This window comes from Astatotilapia calliptera, chromosome 10 (genome assembly GCF_964374335.1).
Source record: "Astatotilapia calliptera chromosome 10, fAstCal68.1, whole genome shotgun sequence".
NCBI classification, from domain to species: Eukaryota; Metazoa; Chordata; class Actinopteri; order Cichliformes; family Cichlidae; genus Astatotilapia; species Astatotilapia calliptera.
In genome coordinates this window covers 4,731,547-4,755,121 of record NC_137431.1, presented here as the reverse complement: position 1 = coordinate 4,755,121, position 23,575 = coordinate 4,731,547, and the positions used below count along the sequence as shown (strand labels likewise).

General features: G+C 40.9%; 1 protein-coding gene and 1 long non-coding RNA gene across 2 annotated transcripts; both read right to left on the bottom strand.

Annotated features, from left to right (window-relative positions):
- Positions 1-2,624: 2,624 nt before the first annotated feature.
- LOC145431620 (uncharacterized) lies at positions 2,625-4,804 on the bottom strand. Its single transcript, XR_013911959.1, has 2 exons — positions 4,535-4,804; positions 2,625-3,878 (listed from the first exon to the last, which is right to left on the bottom strand). It is a non-coding gene; the product is annotated as an uncharacterized LOC145431620 (long non-coding RNA).
- A 7,284-nt stretch (positions 4,805-12,088) lies between these two features.
- fez1 (fasciculation and elongation protein zeta 1 (zygin I)) lies at positions 12,089-23,297 on the bottom strand. The gene is made up of 9 exons (XM_080306987.1): positions 23,266-23,297; positions 22,892-22,979; positions 18,219-18,305; positions 17,500-17,665; positions 14,954-15,261; positions 14,339-14,419; positions 13,385-13,460; positions 13,232-13,297; positions 12,089-13,078 (listed from the first exon to the last, which is right to left on the bottom strand). Exons 1-9 carry the CDS (start codon positions 23,268-23,270, stop codon positions 13,062-13,064), a joined length of 894 nt encoding a protein of 297 aa, XP_080163113.1. The 5' UTR covers positions 23,271-23,297; the 3' UTR covers positions 12,089-13,061.
- Positions 23,298-23,575: the final 278 nt, after the last annotated feature.

Genomic DNA, 23,575 nt, shown 5'->3' with positions numbered 1-23,575 from the left:
TGCTGTTGAGAGTTTGATGAGCCAGTACCTTCTGCTTCTGCATAGTCTTTATACAGCAATAAACAGCTGTGAATGTTATTGTGTATGAATTTTCTAGAATGAGGCTGTAGAGGTGCTACATAAATCCCAGTGAGGTTCAGCCTACCATGTTGTACTGGATGGGAGACGAGGAGGAAAGAAGCAAGCCTGCTGGAGAAACTCACACTGATTTACAACTGAAAGAAAAAAGTGCAAAAACAGAGAAAAGCCTTACATAAATGAAGAGCTTTTCCCCTCTGCTCCTCCTTCATCAGATCTCTTTCTGGTACAGGAAAATTCAGAATCGATTCGTGTTTATGGATGGATTTATGTGGATGGACCAAAGAAGTTCAAATGAAACATGGAAGCACATAACGGAGTGAGTAGAAACTAGGAAAGTGCTCAAAGCTTTAGCTGTGTGTGAAAATTAACCAAAACAACAATAATGTTTGTCAGGTTACATGGATGAAAATCATCACTTCATAAGATCACTCAGGAGTAACATGACTAAGTACAAGTTCCTGTTTGACTCTAAAAAAAAACAAAAAAAACTTCATATTTGAAAGTCCTGAAGTGCACAGTGTCATGTAAAAAAATTAGACTCTAGAAGTAAAAATAGTATTTTATATTCAGTCCTGTATTTAAGAGGGATCCAGTGCAGAGGAGCCAGTGTAGGAGAAAAATGCTCTCCCTTTCTGTTCCCTGTCATTTTTGCTTTGTTTTTTAGGAAATCCTGAAAGTAACAAATTACAGTAGTCAACAGGGAAGCAGCAAAGTCTTAAACACCAGATGTGCTTATCCGGGATTTAAATCTTGAAGTTGGATCAGTGACTCTTGGCTGAATGTCCTGGAGCTGTATGTGAGGCATTCAGGGAACACCAGTCAATCGCAGCTACATTGTTAGCAGAGATTATATTCTTCATGAAATGAACAAAATACAATTACTATTCTCTTAAACAAGCAAAAAGGAAAACCCACAAAAAACAACCATGCTGAGTAAGTTTTTAAAATGTCCTTATAAGATCCCAAAAGATTGACTCTGTAAATCTCAACGTAGCGTTTTCAGTGGGAGAAACATTTTGTCACTCAACCAAGTCACTTCTTCAGTCTCAGCTGGCTACAGGTTTCCCCAACCTTTTAAACAGTACATTTCCACAATGACTGAAACTAGCACCACTGACAAACAATCGGCTGTGAGGTCAGTTCCTTGATCATTAACATGCAAATTGTCTGAGACTAAGAAAGTCACACATGTGCAAATAAGTCTAGGTTAGGTTCCCCCTGTGTCATTGTCCTCTGTGTACCTTTGTGTGTGTGTGTGTGTGTGTGTGTGTGTGTGTGTGTGTGTGTGTGTGTCCCCTCTTTTTCTGTCTCATCTCCCTTAACTGTTTCCGTTGTTTAGAGCACAGGATTTCCTTCTGTGCCACCTAAAGTTACGTAATATTAGCTGCGCTGTTCTGGCTTCTATTTTGTAAGCCAATTGAAATTCCTTTGTGCCTTGATGCTTGCATAATATTTTTGCTTTCATTTATGCTCATGTTGCTTTATTATCCATCCATCCTCTTCAACGTATCCTTATCAGCCAGTAATGCAATTCATCCTGATCGGTGATTGGTCAAAAGTCTAGGGTGGCAGAAGGGGGGAGAAGAGGCTTGTGATTGGTGAAAAATGTGCAATAAAGGAGACTTCTCTTTTCCATTTCTCTTTTTTACTTTATCAGGTGATGTCTCCAGCTCCTTTATCTCACCTGATGCCTGGACTGCCGTCTGTGGTCTTCAGTATGATCACAACGTGTTATTTATGTATTTTGACTGACTTACAATGACAGGACAGTAAGCATTATCAGTGCACATGCAATAAAAGCATGTAGTTGTCACTCTAACATTGATGAGGATTTTCCTTTGGCTCTTTTGAACCAAAACAGGTTGGAAAATCCCCTGAAATTAAGAGCAATCGAGAATGAATTGCTTTCTTCTCTTCTGTGTTATTATGATGTGCAAAGACTAGCCATAAAAGGAGTCTTTTAGGTTGCCCCGATGAGACGATGTAATATATTTATTTTATATTTATATATATTTTCCACTTTTATACTGGAAAATGTGAAGGATTATTTATACCATTGTACTAGTCATTTACAGACATGCAAGAAATTAAATGCATACCGTGAACTCTTGACCCGCACACGAAGAGACATTGTTGCACTTTGCTGCCATGTTAGGGTCCACTTGTCAAAGGTCAAAGAGCTGTAAAATCACGACAAAGATGCTATGAGAGATTATGTTTGTCCTGTGACAAAATATTTGAAGAGGGGTCACTGAATAGTTCATTATGAAAATGTTGTGATCATATACCTTTCACAGTCACTCGACCTCAACCAAGACTATTTGGGGGAAATTTGACTGTCATAACAGATAGATATTAGCTTTGTTATTGTTTCCGAATCAATTCCAGGAAACACTGAAGCTGTTGCAGAGGCATGTGTTGTACAAATACTTCAAAAACTTGTGTTTGCCACCTGCTTGTACACATTGCTTCTGTGGTTCCGGTCTGTTATGTGTTTTGTTATGGAAATTTTAACAATAACCTGCAACACACCCAGTGAGCTTGATTTGAAGTGGGTTTAATAAACACATTGCAATGTGGAGAGAGCATCCCAGTGAAACACTAGGATCATCCCACTATCTATTTAACGTCTCCCATTACAATGGCCTCACTGTGTTAACATTCCACATGCATGTAAACTGGTGATGGGAGTGCTCTTACTATAGTAAAGTGAGAAAGTGATATTACTATAACTAATGTGATATGATTAAACATGTGATTACTACATGAGAAAAGAAGTTTGCCTCCACAGTTTCTACATAGTTTTGTCTTCTGAGCCTGTTGGCAGAGAATGCTATTTGTGTGCAACTTAATAAAAACATATCAAACATATTTCTCTTTCTATAGATTTTATTTATTTATACTTGTATGTTTTGTCAGTGCCCTTACGATTATTGTGGTGCTGATTCAAAGAAGATCAGTAAGTCTAAGGCAGATTAAAGCCCAACTTAGGCATTCATTAAGTGAATCCACAACTCACTGTTACTATAACACAGGACACTTCATTAAAGTGGATGAAACAGGAATACAGGAAAACAGCACTGCAGGGTAGTCAATCAGTGAACTTGATTATGAATCCAATGCAAGGGGCTTTACATAATCAACTGTGTACAAAAAGTCAATAGTCCCTGTCAGGTACGCTGGAATCATACACGTTACCATCAACAGTATCATTGTGAATGTTACACACTTAAAGAAAGTTTACAATGAGCAACATGTACTGACAATAGCCATACACAGGTAAATGTGTAGTAAATGGTAATGCAGTAAATCTGCCTAGTACGATATTAAATACACGAACACTTACGACTTCATATATGTCACATCGTTTGTAACGAGCCACGGAAAGCACCACCGGGCACTGCAGACGTGAAGGCGCGTGGATACCGTCTGTGCCTGTGAATTTTTCTGTTTTGAGGACGGCTTCTTTTACCTGTCACTACAGATGGTCTGTTTATGTTTTGATTGAGAGCCTTTTTTTGGGCAGCTGAAGAGGAGAAGTCTATCTTATGGCCAACCTCTGGCTGTATCTTGGTCATATTACCCAGCAAAATCAAGTATGCAGGTTCATCTGTAACAGTCCTTGTGCCACAGATCCACACTGTTGCTTCTACTTTAAACAGAAGAGCAGAGACATGGGTGCAGGTCTCCGCGACTCTGGCCATACAGCTGCAGTGGGCGGCTTCAACCTTCCCTGTGATGCTCACAATGACCCATGGCTGCAATGCTGGTTGATTCAGTCTTTGAGAGTGCAGTACCTGAAACACACACAGGCAAAGTTCAAGACACGAACTTTAATAAGCCAATAAGCTGACACAAATGTGTTGTGTCTACGTTCAAATACATTAATCATAAATGTAACAACTAAAGTGTTTTTATGTATCCATATATAGAAAGCTGCATGTTATATTTTAAATCTGCATGTTTCTTTTTAGAAACCTATCAGCAAAAAACTTAAGTATGTAATGCAAGGATGTAATCACTTTCAAGAGTGAGAAAGCATAAAGTTCGACTTTAAGTGACAATTGTGGACACTTAATATGATAAGGCGATTCTGCAGGTCATTAATCAATGTATAAAACTAAAATAAAATGTGTCACTAAAATGTATTTAGTGACACAGCACACAAACACGGAAGCAAGATGTGTAATTAGGATTATTTATAATAAATATGAATTAATTAGTGTAATTTCATTAACCATAGAGAATAACTAAATCCTTCAGGACAATGTCACATCAGTGCACTGAACTCACTATGGCATCCATCTAACAGAGCTTCCACATGTTCTCACTGTAATTTCCCCTCATGAATGAATTTATGCTGCACTAATCTGAATGTTCGGAGGGAAATCAAACGCATTTTACTCGTAGTACTCAAGCTGACTTCACTTGGTTTGAATGACGGCGTACTCACAATTGCACCCAGTCCTTGGTGAATTGGATGTGCGCCTCCAGAGATTTATGACGGCGAAACTGGTGCGCTGACTTTACAGACAAGGTACGAGAACAGATCATGCTAAGTCAACAGCGGTTTGGTCTTCAGGGTTTCTACTCCACTTTCATACGGGTCCACATTTCCGATGCACGCTACTTTTTGCAAGTACCGTCTCTTTGCATGTGGACACAAACTGTCTCTACACCGTCCTTTTCATTTTGAGCTACAGTGTGTTTGTTTTGATTCGTGGCCTGGTGCTCCCACAATGCATTGCGGCGTTACGTCAACTCCAAAGCCCGTTGCGTGCAGGAGAATATGCGCATGCGCATTGCCATGGTGATTTTAAACGTGCAAAAATTCTGTTTAGTAGTTGTTGCTGTTTCTTTCTTTCTTTCTTTCTTTCTTTCTGTCACTATAATTCATTCAAGGCTTTGTGGGAAATGCTTCTCCTGTAAAAGTTTCAGTCACCGGCGACATTTTTTCATCAGCAGAACGTTGACCGTCATCACAATGAACCAAATTCGATGACGTCACAAAAGTCAGCTCAAACCACAACCAATCAAAAGCTTGACTTTGATCTGAAAATCCTTAAATAGCCGTTAGTTCGCAGTGTTCCTCACAGCAATCAGTTGCGATTAGTTCACATTTGCTTCGTGTTTTTAAACAGTTTCCTAAAGAGATTTAAACTCTTTTTCAAGGACATTTTAAAAGTTCTGTACCAATCAGCTAAAGTTTGACAGCTGTACCGACCAGTTTCCTCCAGTCTATTAAAGCAGACTGTTTTCAAAAAATGGATAGAGGAGACGGCTCACCAAACCATGACGATGGTGAACAAAACCATGTTGGTGTAGGACTAGCAGTCAATGAGCTGCTTTTGGCACTGCTGCAACAGGGAAATCTTAGAGCAGTTGACAGGATGTTCCCCTGGATTGAAATCAATCAGTTGCGTGGTTTAGTTGATAATCAACTGCCACAACAAGAGGAGGCAGTTGATGTTCCGGTAGGAGGCATCGAAATAAATCCTCCCCAGGAAATAGCAGGACCCTGGGAAAATTTTAGAGCAGAGATGGGAGTAGGCGATGGCATTGAAAGAAATCTACCCCAACAAATAGAACAACCCTTGGTCATTAATGGAGCAGAGATGGGAGTAGGAGATAACATAGAAAGAAATCCACCCCAACAGATAGAACGACCATTGGTCATTAATAGAGCAGAGATGGGAGCAGGAGATTACACAGAAAGAAATCCACCTCTAGAAATAGAACAACCCGTGTACAATAATGGAGCAGAAGAAGATCCAATTATTGATGAAATCAGGTGGTGGGAAGATGAGGGATCTGAGAGCGACACTGAAAGTGTTCCTGATAGTGACACAGATGACGATGGAGACAATGGCCAGGATGCTCCTGTGCTATTGCCCCCCAACCCAGTACCAGGTGGTTCGAGGAGGAGACCAAGGGAGGAGGAGGATGAAGAAGAAGAAGATGGGAGAGCTAGGAAAATGTCTAAACACTGAATTTTGAGCTGAGCTGGACAGTCAGTGTTGCACCCATCTTCCAAAGCTACATGTGTCCTACATTGCGTTTCTTTCTGCAGAGGAGCTTGCTTCCAATAAAAGCAGCAGGAACAAAGACAGGAAACAAATAAAAAGGAAAAAGTGAAAAACTGCAAAGCAGAAAAGCAGAAAAGGAGGAAACAGAGACTCAACGAAGGAAGATAAATAACAGGAAAAAAAAGAAGAAAATGTCATGGCTGTGTGAAGGCAGGCAGGAACCCAAGAGCAGGACTCACAGAGGCAAATGTGAAGTCAAAACACCCGTCTTTATTGGGAGTTTGCCGATTGAACAGAAAACTAACTAAACTGGGAAAGCAACAGACAGGAAACCGGGCAAACAGAAAAAACAGAGTAGAATGAAGAACGACGCAACGACGAGCAGGGTGAGACTCAGACACTAAATACAAGAGGTGAACAGGACTGAAAGGACACAGCTGGGAGACACGGCTGACACTGATTACACAGACGAGACAGGGAGAGCACAAAACTGAACACACTGACATAAGACACAGACCTTCAAAATAAAACAGGAAATGCACAGACTGGACTCAGAGACACAGTAACAGACAGAGAACAGAAGGAACACATGGGCAGAAACTAAACAGAGGGAACACAGAACCCAGTGTCCTACATGTAACATGCTCAGAGACTGAATCTCGGCTGGCCCCCTCTGACCCACGGACTTAGTTTCCTGCCACCAGGGACCTGTTTACCAGACTTCCCATATACCACCCGTGACCCAATATGATTGTGCATACAAGTGGAAAGCAACATATGTGTCTCATATCACTGGTACCTTGTTAGATGGTGATGATTGTGGTCTCACTGGTCGCAGACATGGAGGGAGTGGTCCTATTGGTTGGCTCCCACATTAGGAAGGCGGGGTTGGGGCCTTCCTATCACCATTGTGCTAACGTAATTATACAATAGCATTTACAACACCACCATCTTCAAATAGAAAAACACATTATGGAATGCTATCAGTTGTGTATTGGCCTCCCCAAACCCTGGACCTCAACATTAGTGAATAGTGGGATCATCTTGACAGAGAAGGGAAGGAAAGGCAGCCAACATCCAAAAGAAGAGCTTTGAATGCATGTCTTTATCCTGTCTTCCTTCTCACCCCAACCGGTCGCAGCAGATGACCGCCCCTCCCTGAGCCTGGTTCTGCCGGAGGTTTCTTCCTGTTAAAAGGGAGTTTTTCCTTCCCACTGTCGCCAAAGTGCTTGCTCATAGGGGGTCATATTGTTGATTGTTGGGTTTTTCTCTGTATCTATTATTGTACGATCTACTGTACAATATAAAGCTCTGTGAGGCGACTGTTGTTGTGATTTGGTGCAATATAAATAAAATTGAATTGAATTGAATTGAATTGAATTGTTCACACTGCTGACTCATGACTGTGTAGCAACACATAGTTCAAATCACATCATTAAGTTCGCTGATGACACGACCGTGGTGGGTCTCATTAGCAAGAACGACGAGTCAGCGTACAGAGAGGAAGTGCAGAGACTAACGGACTGGTGTAAAGACAACAACCTGTCTCTGAATGTTGACAAGACAAAAGAGATGGTTGTTGACTTTAGGTGGACACGAGGCGACCACTCACCGCTGAGCATCAACGGCTCCTCTGTGGAGATCGTCGACAGCACCAAATTCCTGGGCGTCCACCTGGAGATGGCCCTCGGCTGGTCCCTCAACACCAGCTCCCTGCACAAGAAAGCCCAACAGCGTCTCTTCTTTCTGAGAAGACTGAGAAAGGCCCGGCTTCCACCACCGATCCTGACCACCTTCTATAGAGGAACTATCGAGAGCATCCTGGGCGGCTGCATCACTGTCTGGTTTGGGAACTGTGCCATATCAGACCGCAAGACCCTACAGCGGATAGTGGGAACAGCAGAGAAGATCATCGGGGTCTCTCTCCCCTCTATTGAGGACATCTACACCACACGATGCATTCGCAAAGCCACCAGCATTGTGGCTGATCGGACACACCCCTCTCACACACTCTTCACACTCCTGCCATCTGGAAAAAGGTACCGAAGCATTCGGGCACACACATCCAGACTGTACAACAGCTTTTTTCCACAAGCCATCCATCTCCTCAGCAAAAAGGGACTGACTGATAAACACGCACACACACACATACACACACACTAACATTATCACTCAGCTTAACTCAACTACCTCAAAACATTGAGACTGGACTGACTAATCAACACAAGCACAAACACACTGACCTACACCACCAAACCATCGCACACACCAACCTGTAAATGGTCTTTTGCACAATATTATTACTGGACTTTCTGCACTAACTTCTGCACTTCCTAATTTTTGCTGCTACACTAAGGAATGTTTACTGTTCCTCCACTACCTCAACTCATCATCACAAAACCTTATTATTATGTTACGTTGTGTTTTTTTTTTTTGTCACACTGTCACTTGCTGCTCTTGTTTGCACATTTGCACGTGCACTTTGTTGTCTGCTGTCTGATAACAAAAAAAAAAAGTCATCCTTAGAGATAGTTAGATAGTTTTTTGTTAATTTATGTTGTAATTTATGTTAGGTCAGTCTGTCTTGTCTCTGCTAGCCAGCTAACTAGGCCTCTTAGTTAGCTAGTTTAGAGTTTTCTGTTAAATTATGTTGTAAATTTATGTTGCATGTAGCACCTTGGTTCCTGGAGGAACGTTGTTTCGCCTCACTGTGTACTGTTAAACTGTATATGGTTGAAGTGACAATAAAGCCAACTTGACTTGACTTGACTTGACTTGACTTGACTTGACTTGAATTGAACTGAATTGAATGTCCTTCAAGAAGCCTGGAGAACTTTTCCTGAAGACTACTTTCGCTATAATAAAAAAAAAAGAAAAAATTAAAGCAAAGGTAATGACTAGTTTGGGTGTTGTAGTCCTTTAATAATCAAGGAAAAGTAGTAAATCCACAATTTTAAAAAAAATGCTTTTATTATAAATAATCCTGGTGTGGATTAGTTACTTACACATCAAACCAATGTTTTACAGGCAGAACATTGCTCATCTGAGTTTTTACAGACCCAGAGTGAAATTCACACAAGTTCAGCTTTCATTACCTGATCAGTGCGCCACTGAAGCAGACCCACTCTGCTCTGTCTTTGAAGATTCACCATGAGAAATTGGCATTCCTTGCTCTAACTGTCCACAATATGAAAGTCACAGGAAAAACCGACATGTCTTTTTTTTATGTTTGTTTGTTTGTTTGTTTTAACCCACTATGGTGCCACTTAAAATCCCTGTGTTTGAACAGTACACTTCAATTCTGCTTTAACAGCAATCCTTGATGTGCAGGGAAACATCAGGGTTAGCAAACTCACAACGCGAGTCTTCTTTCTCTGGGCCACATGTGTAATATTTATGTTTTTGTCCATCGAGCCACTCCATAGAGCTTCACCGCAAGTCATGATTAATTGCAGCAGAGAATAAACACCAGCCTTCAGACCAGCTGCAAAACAGAAAAATAAACACGTGGACAAAATGCATAAATTTGCTGTAATGTAAGTTAATAAAGTAAGTTACATACTGCAAAAGCCAATAGCTCCTCCAGTCACACAACCACTGTTGCCTTGGGGCAGACTGACAGAAGCGAGGCTGCCATATCGCGCCATCGGCCCCTCTGACCACCACCAGTAGGCGGCAGGTGAAGTGTCTTGCCCAAGGACACAACGACCGAGTCTGTCCAAGCCAGGGTTCAAACCGGCAACCTTCCGGTCACAAGCCGAACTCCCAACTCTTTGAGCCACGATCGCCCCAAAGTTTTCTCCACTTTGGATGCCTCCAGTGAGTTCTGGCAAATTCCACTGGACCCCAGCTGCCAAAAACTGACCACGTTCATAACTCCCATGGGCAGGTTTTGCTTCAGGCGTCTGCCATTTGGCATAACAGCACCCGAGATCTTCCAGCGGCTCATGAGCACTTTGCTCAAGGGCCTAGATGGGACTGTCATTGTGATGGACGACATACTGGTTTTCGGGGCTAAGAAAGAGGAGCATGACCAACGCTTAGATGCAGTATTACTGACAATCAAAGCATCAGGCCTTAAGCTCAACGGGTCCAAGCAGCTATGGCCTGCATGCTGCACTGTTACAGGACCATGACGGGGAGTTTTGGCCTGTTGCTTTTTGTTCTCGCACTCTCACAGATGCAGAGAAAAGATATTCACAGATTGAAAAAGAGTGTTTAGCATCTGTCTGGGCCTGTGAACGTTTTTCCCGCTACATACAAGCCATGGGTCATGTATGTGTACAAACTGACCATAAGCCCTTGGTGCCTTTGATCAACTCATACGACCTTGACCAAACACCACTGAGATGTCAGAGACTGCTGATGCGACTGATGTGATTCAGTGTCACTGCTGAGCATGTTCTCGGTAAACAGTTAGTGGTGGCGGACGCACTCTCCAGACATCCACTGCATGGATGCTATCAGTTCGAGACAGACAGCCGGGTCAAGGTATATGTGAGCAACGTAGTGACAAGCAAACCTATCAAGTCACATAAGTTGGAGGAAATTCACAGTGCTACACAGATGGACCCAGAGCTTCAAAAAGCAATCATTTTCATCAGACAAGGGTGGCCTTTGAGAATGGCAAAGAGTTCATCACTGCAAGGCTTCTATGCAGCCAGAAGCCACCTTTCAGAATCAGACGGTCTAGTGCTCTACCACGATCGCATTGTAATTCCCACAGCACTCAGACCCAGTGTCCTTGACCAATTACATGAAGGCCACCAAGGACTAACTAAATGTAGAGAGCGTGCAAGATCAACAGTGTGGTGGCCCACCATTGGACTTCAAATGACACACAAGGTGAGATCATGCAACTTTTGCAGAGAGCACAAGCCTACACAGCGACGGGAACCCCTCGTGACTACTCCTCTGCCCAATGGCCCCTGGCAAACGATTGCAGTACTCGAAAAGACATTGTTGCCCAGTCCAGTCAATAGGGACACGGTTTGCCAAAGGGATGCTCCAAAGGGAGACTGAGGACTATCTCCTTTCTATGTTCTAAGGGCAGAATAATACCTTATCAGGACTGAGGGTAGTCTACCCCTGTGATGTCGTACGTTCTGACAACACTGTTTTATATTTAAAGTACTTTTGTTAAAGGGGAAGATGTTGTGAGATTTATTTTTGTTGTACTAGTAAGGCTACTATGGGACCGGCCACTAGAGGTCGCTGGAACACTGTATGTTTTTGGAAAATTGATGTAGCCACGTACACTGGTGCTACAGTTCAATAAAAGTAGTCCGTGCTGAATAAACCCTGCGTCTTATTGCCTCCTATCATGACAGAGCTTGAGCAAGATCTTACTATTTCACAGATGTGGCGTATGGCTGAATTGTGTAAGCCTGATTTATACTGTCCTCAATAAATCTGTGTTTGTTTAATATAGGGCAGAAATATGATAAAATACTTATAATTGTAGATTTTGTTTTCATGGAAAGTGAGAATTTTTTTTGTTTTGAAACAAATAATAATCATTTTTAAATAATCTCTTTAGTCACAATAAATTTGCAGTGAGCAGGAACATTGTGCACTGAATTCCTGTTTTTTTTCTAAATGTAGGTATTATCAGCATCCGATAAAGATCCTTCTCAAAAAAAAGTCTTTGCCAAATTTTAGACACATTACAGAAACATAAGAGCTTCTAAAAGCATCTTGGCCATTTGGCAGCTGTTGAAACACATCCAGACATATTGGAATATTAGGATATATATTATTGGACTGGAATATTAGAAACTACATGTGTATCCCCAGTCAAAATTGCACTCACACAGTAGTCCTGAGGAAATAAACATTTTTGTCTGTCTTTTTTGATAACTTGTAAAAGTCAAAGTTTCCAAAGAATAGATTCAAATGAAAAAAGAAAAAGAAAAAAAACTTGTGTAATTTATCAGGAGTGATCATACTAAATGCAAAACAGAAGCAAATGAACACACAACTGGGGTAGAATGTTTATTAGAATTTTCAATTAGCGATGTAACATTCACCTACATGACACAAAGGAAGTCATAAATATGCTAATATGCACAACTCTGTTGAAATGAGCTTCTTTCATCGGGGGATGATATCCACTGATATATCTCCATGTAGTTGGATAGGGATGAATGCACAGATACCTGTCACTCTGATGACACAGTAAATAAAAGTACAAAATAAACAGAGTCCATATCAAATATTTAGATACACGTAAAAAGAAATTAGAAATAAGTCAGAAGAGCACTGGATAATTAGCAAAAAGCAAAAAGTAAAGAAAAAAAGCTTTGTAATTCACTGCACTGCACTGCACCCGTAATAGTATTGTTTCCGCTCCTGTACACGGAGTAACAGTGCTAAGTTGGCAGATAAAAGTGCATGGCTTTTGTATTCAGATTAATCACTTTTTTAATCAGAAACCATACGAAGACGTGTGTGGATGCAGTATGTAGTTTAATTTTTCTGACAGTGTAGTCCTTATGAAAAGAATCAATGTACAAAACCATCACTGGTTAAGAGGTCATTTTATGATTTCAAAAATCAATGAAATTCTGTTAGAATTAAAAACAAGAGAAAGTAAAGTAATGAAGGAAAAGAAAGCAGTAATAACGCTATCACTGTACCAAAGTGGTGTTATGGTCATTATGTCATGCTCCATAAGTGAAGTCTGTTAAAAGTGGGAATCGGCTGTTCCACTTGTTATTCAGATGGTCACCGTTTTGTGGCCTGAGTTTGATGCGCAGGGAAGGGAGGAAGTGAGCTCAGCGAAAGGCAGTAGTTGTAGTTGAGGTGAATATGATAATGTTGATGGTGAGGATCCATAGTTGGTAATGGTAAAAGAGGGGAGGTCATGCAGCTTGAACCAGAGGAAAGTAAGGTCAGAAATGCCCTTGGAGAAGGAAGTTTCCATCACACTGCTGCCTCTGGCTTGGTGGCGCTTTAGGTAGGACACAGGACTGAAGAGGAAGACAGAACAAACTGCCTTGATATAGTTTCCAACATCCAAGAAGTTCAGACAGGCAATATTTCAAGAACAGAAAATGTCCCTGTTTTCCACTGTGCTGTGTAAAACGCTACAAAAGTGAGTAGAAGACTGTGTTTGCATTTACCTTTTAAGATGTAGTCGGTCAGCAGTGTAGGCACCTTCTCACTGTCCTCCTTCATGGCATAGAGTACTGCATGAAAAAAGCAGACAACAAGGCTGAATGTACTACTTCTGCCTTTTATTTGGCTCTATTACAGATGTTCTGGTGTGGTCTTACTCTTTGTGAGCATCTGCAGGTCATCAACAGATGGAGGGGTGCTTTTCTTCTCATATGGAATAACCGTGTTTAGGTACTGAAACAGAATAAAGGTTCAGAAGGCTTTCTCAGACTAATAAGAGAGTAATAAGTAGCCTCTGTTAATCTGAAGGATTACATTTCTCTCTTTTTCTTTTCTTTTAAATTAGACTTTTTTGTTTGTTTGTTTAAATTAGAATTTTGTTCAACCAAAGTGCAATCAAGCTAGTGAGTTACTTGTAGCTTTACATTACAAGTAACATGAGAGTAGTATCAATTTGTCAAGCTACTTTTGACAAAATATCATGAAATTCTGTTAAGTCATGGAGATGTGCCCTGGCATGACGTCAGCCACCTTCGTACTACTGAAATACTGGATTAAGCCTGAAGTCACCAGGATTAGTCCGGCTCCTGTTTTGCAGTATAGCTCTAAGAACACCAAACTTTGAATCTGAACCGTCCATCATTGCAAACCAATCTAAGTACCGAGAAAACCTCTGTCAACATACAGTATACAGTTGGAGATCTTCACCCTTACACCTGCTGGTCTTCTTTCCACAGTGCATTAGCTGAGTTCAGGCCAGCTAAGGTAGCCTTTATTTTCTTTGCACCAGTGAACCTTGAGAAGTCAAAACCATGTAGCTGGTTCCAGCTGGTGGTTGCAGCTGTTCACCAGAGGCATCTAACAGGCTTTCTAGTTTCAGGAGGTTCTCTGACACAGCCGACTGGCCATCCTTACGCTTAAGGATGGCCAGTCGCCTTACACTCACGGCTGACTACAAGAACCAACTGTTCACTTACCGTCTAATGAAACGAGAACGCCTAAATATGTCATTATATAATTTGCTCCATCTGTGAGTATTCATAATGGGTTGGCTCATCTGTGCATGTTTGTTTGGGTTTTTTTGTTTTTTATTTAAAACATTTAAACCTTACCTGCTTGTCATTCCCTGTGCTTCCAAATGTCTGTCTGATGCCTGTTTGTAGAATGTTGGAAATTCCCTCCATGCTGAAACGCTGTAGGACACACACACATACAAAGATATAGTGACCATTATTACAAACTACCAATTCATATGACAAAATTCATTTTTTAAATTATTCTTCAGCAGATTTCAGCATGGTATCATTGTGCAATTTATTGTATATATTGCATCCACTTCCTTAAGCCATCGGTATGCTCATATTAGTTCAGTAACAGAGAGTAAGGTACCAAGAGCCAGACTCACAGCACTCAGACTGCTGCTACATCGAATGGAGAGGAAATCCATTAGGCAGTTTCTCTTTTGCTGGATAGGACTGCACTGGGCAGTTACTGTACATAGATGATGGGTCACAGCCACTTTATAATCTTTCCTGGAAGATAATTTAGAGGCTAATGGCCTTTAGATATCCATTATACTAACAGTTAAAGAGGATGGGGAAAGGAAGAGCTTGCAGGCATTCTTGTTTTACCTTCCTGTAATTTATAGTGAAAAGTTTAAAAAAGAAATCTGCACATTCATAAAATGCCTCATATTGTTAATATTTGAGATTAGCACCATTACCCACCTTAACAAGCATGGTCCCTGTCTTCTGGCCTGTGGAGCTATCGTTGCCTCCATTCACAGGCACTGTCCCTCCCCCCTGCAGGCTCATGGCCTTGTCCCGACGTCTGCGTTTGCTGCTGTCTCGTTGCTCCTTCTGCCTGTTCTGCACCTCCATTAGTGCCGTGATGAATGTGTTCTTCACCTCTTTCTCAAACTCCAGCTCATCACGACGAGCCAACTGGCTGACGAGCTCCTCTGAGTACTCACGGATGGCGACCTCCACCCGGTGCAGCAGCTCAACAAGCGCTGAGCTGGGCATCAGGCTCAGGCCTGCAGGATGGATTTGAGAGCGGAAAGGTTGTGGGAATCATTAGAGTTAAGCAGGATGCTAACAGTAAAATAATATTCTTTGAATAGTCTGACTATTGGGAATCGGTGCCACTGTGACAGTATTAATTACCAGTAATGTATACTAATGCGGCCCAGGGTAATTTTGCTATATGAATAAGGTACTGTTGTATGAATAACATAATGAGCAGTCCCTGATGATAGCTCAGCGTATAAAGGAAGGAAGTGCAATCAGTATTTTGTAAAAAGAACACAAACAAAACAGCAGCTTGGGAGAAACATTTCTGACAATGCAGCTGGTACAGTGTAATCATTATATTACATCGCAGATGCCTAAAGACGTTGTCTGTGGCTGCTCATACTGTAATGCTTTAGCTCAACTGGGAAGTTTTTTTGAATTACAAATTTGATCATGTAAAATGCATGTTGAGGCAGAAAATAATATTATATTACACCCACACTAGATATAGTGCCATAACGTCCATTTACTGCACGTAAAGTCTCCACCATTTAAAAAAGAATTGTGAAATAACAAAATGAATACATGAGTGAATATCGATTTTGAAATTATTATTTTTATTTTTATTATTATTTAAATCTCTCTAACTGCAATTAAATTTCACAATAAGACCAAGGCTCTTTAATTAGTATACACTTCCCCCAGATACTTGAAAAAAATAATTTTATCAGCATTATTAAATACTTAATTTCCTAAAAAACACGTTTGTCTTTGATCCATGTATTCATGTATTCGTCCACTGTACAGTATTTACTTGTTTCATATAGTAAAATTCCCGAGAAAAAAAGAATGGTGTTAGAGAGTGTTAGCCAGTTATTTTAAAAAAGAAGACAATGTGAACAAAACAGCTGGTTTCTTCATGGTTTTGCGTAACTATTTTTAAATCCCTGTAGAACGGAACCGTTTAAGCTAGCGCAATAATTTTTTTTGTATATGAAACCAGAGGAGTTTCCTTCCACATATAGCTTTTCAAAAATTGCATAAAAAAATGCACTTTTTTGCAATTTATGTAGTTACTATGGACTTAATGCATACATATTATTAAAATATGGGCTATAACAGTTGTATTGATGCATAGCAACTTGAAATACTCCCAAAAATGGCACTACAGCATGTAAAAATATAAAGTAAGCTCTTGCGGCCTTGGTTCTATGGTAGGTCTTAAAGGGTTAAACATGAGGTGTTTCCACCACTTTGGTACATGTGACCAATTTGCAAGGTGATTATTGTGCAGGGTGTTCATATTATGACACACATATCGTGTCAGTCACGGGGCAATTTTTTTGTCATTACATTGCAACTGTGAATCTAAACTATATAAAAAGGCTTTTGACTCCAAATATCTATCTGTATCTGTAACCTTTTGAGTGCTCTTCTCAATGGTGGAAAAGTAGAAGTACAAATAGCGTAAAAGTAGCTGAAAACCACTAAAATATGGAAGCAACATTTAGATATAGTAGCCAAAAAAGAAAGGTTTATTTTACTCATTTAGTGTTGTGGGTGGCTTAATTTATTGTACAACCACCATTTTACTTTGTTTTTAATATGGTGATTTCTCAGTGCAGCCAAAATTTCATGTTTGCTAAAGTTAGCTTGGTAATGCTAACTGACATAGCTGATAATCCCTGCACAGATGCGCATGTGCTGCATGTTTAATGCTGTTTCTGTTGATGTTTCTTTAAGAAGGTTAACTAATTATTATTTACAGTTTTTAGTTGTAAAAAAAAGTTATTGACCTCTTAAACTCTCATCTTCAAACTAACTAAATGAGATAACTAATGTACACAGATGGATAGTTATAGTTGTATTTGAGACTTATTTTTCCCTGAACATTGTATCTTTGCGTTAGGTTTAAATGGATTCATGTTGGAGCTTTTATGAAAAGGGTGATTATAGTTTTTAGCTTTAACTGATGATAATACCAAATAAGAGTCACACCTTTGGTATTTTATTACTATCTTGAGGTATGTACCTTAATTTTGACCTAAAGGATGACTTTAATAGGAAATTATCACATTTCTGACATGCTACTTAACAGAAAATATGCACTTGTTATGAAGTCTAGTCTATTATATCTAGTCTACGAGGTAATCCTGAACGATAGCATTAGAATAAATTAGTTAAAACAGCTCAGTCAGGACATTGCATAAGTCAAATGAAAATAAGAAATAACCAGAAACATGGATTATTCACAGCTTTACCTTCATAGGAGCAGTTGTTGTTTGAAGCCTGTGACAGCTGCCTGATCTCTTCTAGCAGGGACAGATTGGTCCTGGAGGAGGAGTGACTGACCTCTTCCTCCTCATCCTCCTCAGTTTCACCAGGATCTGGAGAATTCTCCATCATTTCAACTATCTCCTCAATGACCTTGAACACAGAAATGGAGGGATTCACAAATAAACAAGCTGACCAATCTGTTTAAAGAGTTTACACCCTACAAGCATGACTGAGGATTTATCTATTAATGAGTTTCTGTGGACTTTACTTTTGTGTTTCTGTGTTTTTAACTAGATTTTGTTATTGTTTCTCCCTCTTTTAATGTTAATGTACTTATTTTTATTTTAACTTATTTGCATTTTTCTGTGTAATTTTGAGTATGTATTACTTTAAGACATTTTGGGGGTGTCCCCCTTTTAATCTGTAGTGGTTCAGTCCAGAATCTATTTGGGCTGTGGCTTAACCAATTAGCCAATTAGCCAGTACCACCTCGTTAAATTTAATTGGTCAACTTGTTTATTTGTGAAGGTGTGATTGGTCCACTTGGATTTTTTCTGTTTCCTGTTTTTTATTTAAACACAAACTGTTTGACATTTTGCAATGACGCTGATGAAGGCATGACGCTGATGAAGGCCACAAGCTGAAACGTGTTGGTCACAAAAAATTTGCCGTTCACTTGATTTTTACACACACACACTCAGACCTGATCTGCTGTGATAAGAGGTTCTTCATTCAGGCAGTTGGCATTGTCGTTCTTCTCATTCATCTCCTCCTCCTCTTTTTCATGAATCTGCAAATGATAAATTATGCCAACAGATTACTGTGGTGAGGATGCCAGCAAGAGTCAAATGCTGATGTCTTTGCATTGGAGTAATTGATGAAAATACACATTCAGAAAAAAAAAAATCAATTGGTGTGTTTGAATGACAGCTCATTCAGGAGTTGTGTTCATTTTTTCCCTGCTCTGTCCAGCAAAAAATGGTAGACAGATTCACTTTGGCAAGTAGAGTAGTCTGCGTGAGCGTGCTTGTGTTCATAAAGTTTCTCCATTTAATGTTTAATAATGGGTGTCAGGAGCTCAGCCCCATCCCCCAGGACCTGAAGCAGTAGACCTGGGCCCCAGAAATGTAGAGGCCCTCCAGAGCGTGAGAGCCCCAGGTGGACCACCACAGGGACAACCGCAGTTCCCACTCAGAGAAGAGCAAAGGAGAGCCCTGGGGAGGGGTCACCCAGCAGCCACAGTGCAGACGCCCCAGGTGACTGCAGCGACAAGCTCACAGACTCCACTGGCTACACCGGAGCAGACCAAGCCCGAGACCCAAGGACACCCCAACCCCCACCAAGAGCAGACAAATCCAGGGGGCCCAGGTCCCACCAAGCAGCCACCAGGAACAAGCCAGTACAGAACCGAGCATCCAGACCCAGATACCGAGAAGTACCAATGCACCAGCAGATGGGGGCAACAGTCACTGGCAGGGAATGTGTCAGGGGGAAATAGGCCCCACACCTGAGGGAGCCTGAGATGTTCTAAGAGAGAGGGGGAGGGTGACATGTACACATAGACAAACAGGCAGACACACACCCTCTTTGGAGACACACAGAAATGGATGCCGTACACACACTTTATACTCCCAGGTAGGGTTGCCAACCGTCCCTTAAAACACGGAATCGTCCCGTATTTCGAAACAAAAGTACACGTCCCGTATTGAGCTAATAAGGGACGCACTTTGTCCCGTAATACAGTGAGAATCAAAAGTAGTCTATAAATGTTTATGGAATTAACACTTTGTTTGAAAACATAATTCCCAGCCCCTCTCCTGCTTTGTGACCAATGAGCTGACAGCACACTTATGACAATTCGAGTATGACAATTCAGATTACCGCTCATCTCATTGGTCGAGGAAAGGTCGCTTGCGGAGAAAATACCGGAAGACAACAGATGACCACAACAAGAAGCATGGCCAACAGGGGAACAAACGCCGACTCTGCGGTGCAAGTCTCGGACGACAGTACACCTAAAGCTGGGCAAACACTGTGCGATTTTTTCAGTCACGTTATTCAGCACCTGCTCAAACTGCACGATTGACTCGCAGGGGTTAGAAGTTCATAGGTCACGATGTACTCTCACACTATACCGCCCGATGCTCTGATGCGACCTGAGTGCTCACACTGTGCCTCCATAAAATGAAGGTTATAACAGAAAATCTGTCGCGCTCTCTCTCTGTCTTTCACTCACACAGACACACCACCACCATCAACTTTGCTAAATTGCTAATGAAAAACATTGATCAGGCAGCTGTGATTGAGCAGCAATGTAAATCCAACTGTTTTCACGGTTGTTGTGGTCGTGATAATTTTGTGATGCCACATCGAAAAGGCTCGGATGAGCTTTCCAAAGTTCTACAAGTTGTGCCTCCATCGCTTGTGTCCAGATCACACGCTGCACAGCCGTGCTGCGCCATCTTTTTCACCAACGTTTACGTTTGCGCGTGAGCAGTGTGAGCGCCTGTGGTGACACCCTCATGAGCGATTGATGATCGGGAGCTGGTCGTGAGGTGTTAATCACTTCTCGTTACCCCACGTATACTACACGACGCACGATGAAGGCCAAAATCGGTCCGATCACTCAAAAATCGGCTCAAAATGGGCCTAAAACCGCACAGTGTAAGCCCAGCATTAGAGCAGCAATGTTTGTTCCCCTCAGACAAAGGGAAGAATGGGAAAAGCAAAACACCTGGCTGGAAAACGTTAATATGGGCATGTGCAGTGAATATCAGTGCTATGTGGCCAGAAGTGTGATAATATAATTTATTTTGTGTAATAAGCAACTGCAAGGATAGATGATTACAACAAATTGATGACTAATACATAAAAGTAATACATAGATGAATAATGATGATGAGTTATGATGCGTAATCATGGGAACAAGCGGGTTTACAAACAGGCGCAGCTGATTAGCATTAGAAAAGCTGAAATAATACCTCAACTGAAGCCAATTGTACTAAATGCACTAAATGTGCACTGTTACAAGAATGTTTTTCTTTCTATTGTTTTCTATTATTTTAAGTTAAGCAGGACAGAGTTCTTTTAAAGAAAGATTTACTTATATTCTCAAAAGTTAAGCATGACAGGCTTCTGTTTAAGAAGGAGACCTGTTTTATTGTGTTAATGTTGTCATTTTGAGCTACAAATAAATGGCTAAATGATCATTTGTTTCACATGTGTTCATATCACAAAGAATAGAATATGCATCTACTTAAATCAACTTCAAGTCAAATGGTTAAAAAAATAATTTCACACACAAAAAAAGAGCTAGAAAATTCACCACACTGGGAAGGGTGAAGACAACTGGGTCGCCCGGCCCTGGCCACGAGGTGTCCCTTATTTATTTTTCAGGGAGTTGGCAACCCTACTCCCAGGTCCAAACACCAATAACCCCCAGATAGGCAATCAGCCCCCAGATTCAGGAGATGCCTCCCCTTCAGTCTGGGGTGGAGACAAGCAGACCATCCTGGTCCCCACATCAGGAGAGCAGCCCTCCAGCCCAGACCCCAACTGGCCACTTGAGTTCATTTCAAAGTCTGATGTTTAAATATTTAAAAGGTTTTACATAATTTACTGTTACATTACTATCACATTTTAAAAACCACTTACTCATTCCATTTTTAAAAGCATGTAAATAGACTGCATCCTGTTTACGTGTGGAATTGAAGGAGGAGGCTAGAGAGAGGGTGTCTGTCTCCTGAACCTGAACTGTGAGCAGGATCCACAGGAGGAGATATTTTTGTGAAATATCTTTACTCCTCACAACGTTTCCTGGACCTTTTACGTTAGTGATACATGAATCACCTCTGGTGGTCCACAAAGGTACTGTAGATGGGCTACAGCACTAACAGAACAGTTTGAAATGACTCGCAAGTATATTGAGTTAAATATTTTTTATAAATGTATTTATCGATATAAAAAAGTGAATAAAACATTCGAATAGGAGCTGGTTAGTTTGTGATATTACTCATTAGCCTGACCTAAATTTGATGCTCTTGTATTGACGTTTGTGTCCCAGTGGCAGATGGGTCACTATGACTGAGCATTAGCAAGCTATAGTGAAACAGCCTATGTTTTTATATTTTTCAAATAACATTTGAGAAATACATCACTTTCTCTTGAACTTTTATTGAAGATGAATTTTCTGATTTTTAAGTTGGCTGCAGCGCTCTTGACTTTGATCATGGCTGCTCTAGCAACGTTCAAAACTTATGGGTTTCCATTAAGCCTCAGCTATACTTTGTCTGTGGTGCTATTGAGCAAATAGATAGCATGATCACATATGATGGTGCATGTACCAAACATTTTTTTAATTAAGCACTGTTACCATACGTTTTATTATCAACTTAGCATTTAACAGTTTATCCATTCCTCCATGCTGATACAATAATGAGAAAGTGATAAATATCCATGTTACAAAAGGAAAATCTATTTTGTGGCTCAACTCATTTCGAGTTAAATAGAACCACATTTTTATAATATTTAAAAAGTGTGGCAGGAGAAACAATCAGAGGTATAAATGCAGAGAAAAGATTGTCCTCACAGGAAGCTGTCATATGTTAAATATTTTGTGTCTCTCTAGGTATAAAACTTTTAGCTTGAAGGCATGAATGTGATACATTTCCACAGCCACCCTCTGCTCCTGTGATAACCACAGCTCCTCTGGCCTTCACCAGTCCAAACATGGCGTAGAACACTAAGTGTCTGCTGTCCAGCTGAATCTGACAGGCAATCAAGGAAACAGAGGAGGAGGAGGCAGAGCTTAGCTGAATGCCAGACCAGTCACGAGTGGTCAGGCATGCTTTCAATTGTCAGCATGAAATGAATTTTACAGGAGCAGAAACTAGTCATACAATTCATTTTAGCACATCGAGATGGAAAATAATGACACACAGCATTTGTCTTTAAGAAAAGCATCATGATTATCCTTACAAACACAGAAATTAGTGAATGTAGTTAACCATTCATAGCAAGCGAATAGACCAACATGTAAATATTTGACTGTGAGGTGAATTTTCTGGGTCAGACGTGTTCATGTAAGGATGAAATGTGTAAACAAACATTAGAGTGGACCAGAGAATGAGCTTCCCATTCATTCAGCACCCACATTACACCACAGTGCTAAGGATGCTCATCAGAATAGTTTGCTATCAGTTCAGTGTATTCGTTTATATTTAATACTAATTTACAGCAAGAGTCATCTCAAGGTGCTTTTTTACTATTGATGAGAATAAAAATTTGCATATAAATAGTGCAAAGCTATTCCTACATGTATATTATATTATATTAATTAGATTTAAACTAAACATGAAGGCGTGGCATGAAATGTACCTCCTGGTCAGAGATATTGCCGTTGATTCCTTCCGAGTCGGTGCCGTCCCAGGTGGCGATGTAGTTGTCAGTTAGAGCATCCCACACACTGCAAAACAACACAGACCCATGTCAAAATGCAAACCTACTCAAGCAAATATCAAAAAGAAGTATAAAGACACAATTTTTGCCCTCAGCTTTTGCCCTCAATAGATTTGTTTTTCTGATTGTAAAAAGCCATGTACTCAGCCCTATGTTCAGCATTCTGCAACTCAGTCAATATTTCATTGTGGTGGAGTTCAGGGCTGCAGGGCAGCAGTGCACAATAGAAAAGAAGTGCAGCTTACTACGTGTTAAACGGTATCCGCAGCAGAGATTTAGATAAAGTTCCTCACATCATTGTACAAAGTGTTCTCCAACTCTCCCAGCGTCTGTCTGAGGCAGAGTGAAGTAAAAACTGGGAGAGAAGTGTCCTTTGTGTCTGAGCTTGTGTGTGTGTGTGTGTGTGTGTGTGTGTGTGTGTGTGTGTGTGTGTGTGTGTGTGTGTGTGTGTGTGTGTGCGTGTGTGTGTGTGTGTGTGTGTGTGTGTGTCACTCAGAGGTTGGCTGAGGCCTGTTTCCCTGCTCCCAGTGGCACTGCCTCTGCCTGCTTACACAGTGGACTCCATTGAGCTGGCAGCTTACCTCACCAGTCATGCCTGTGTGT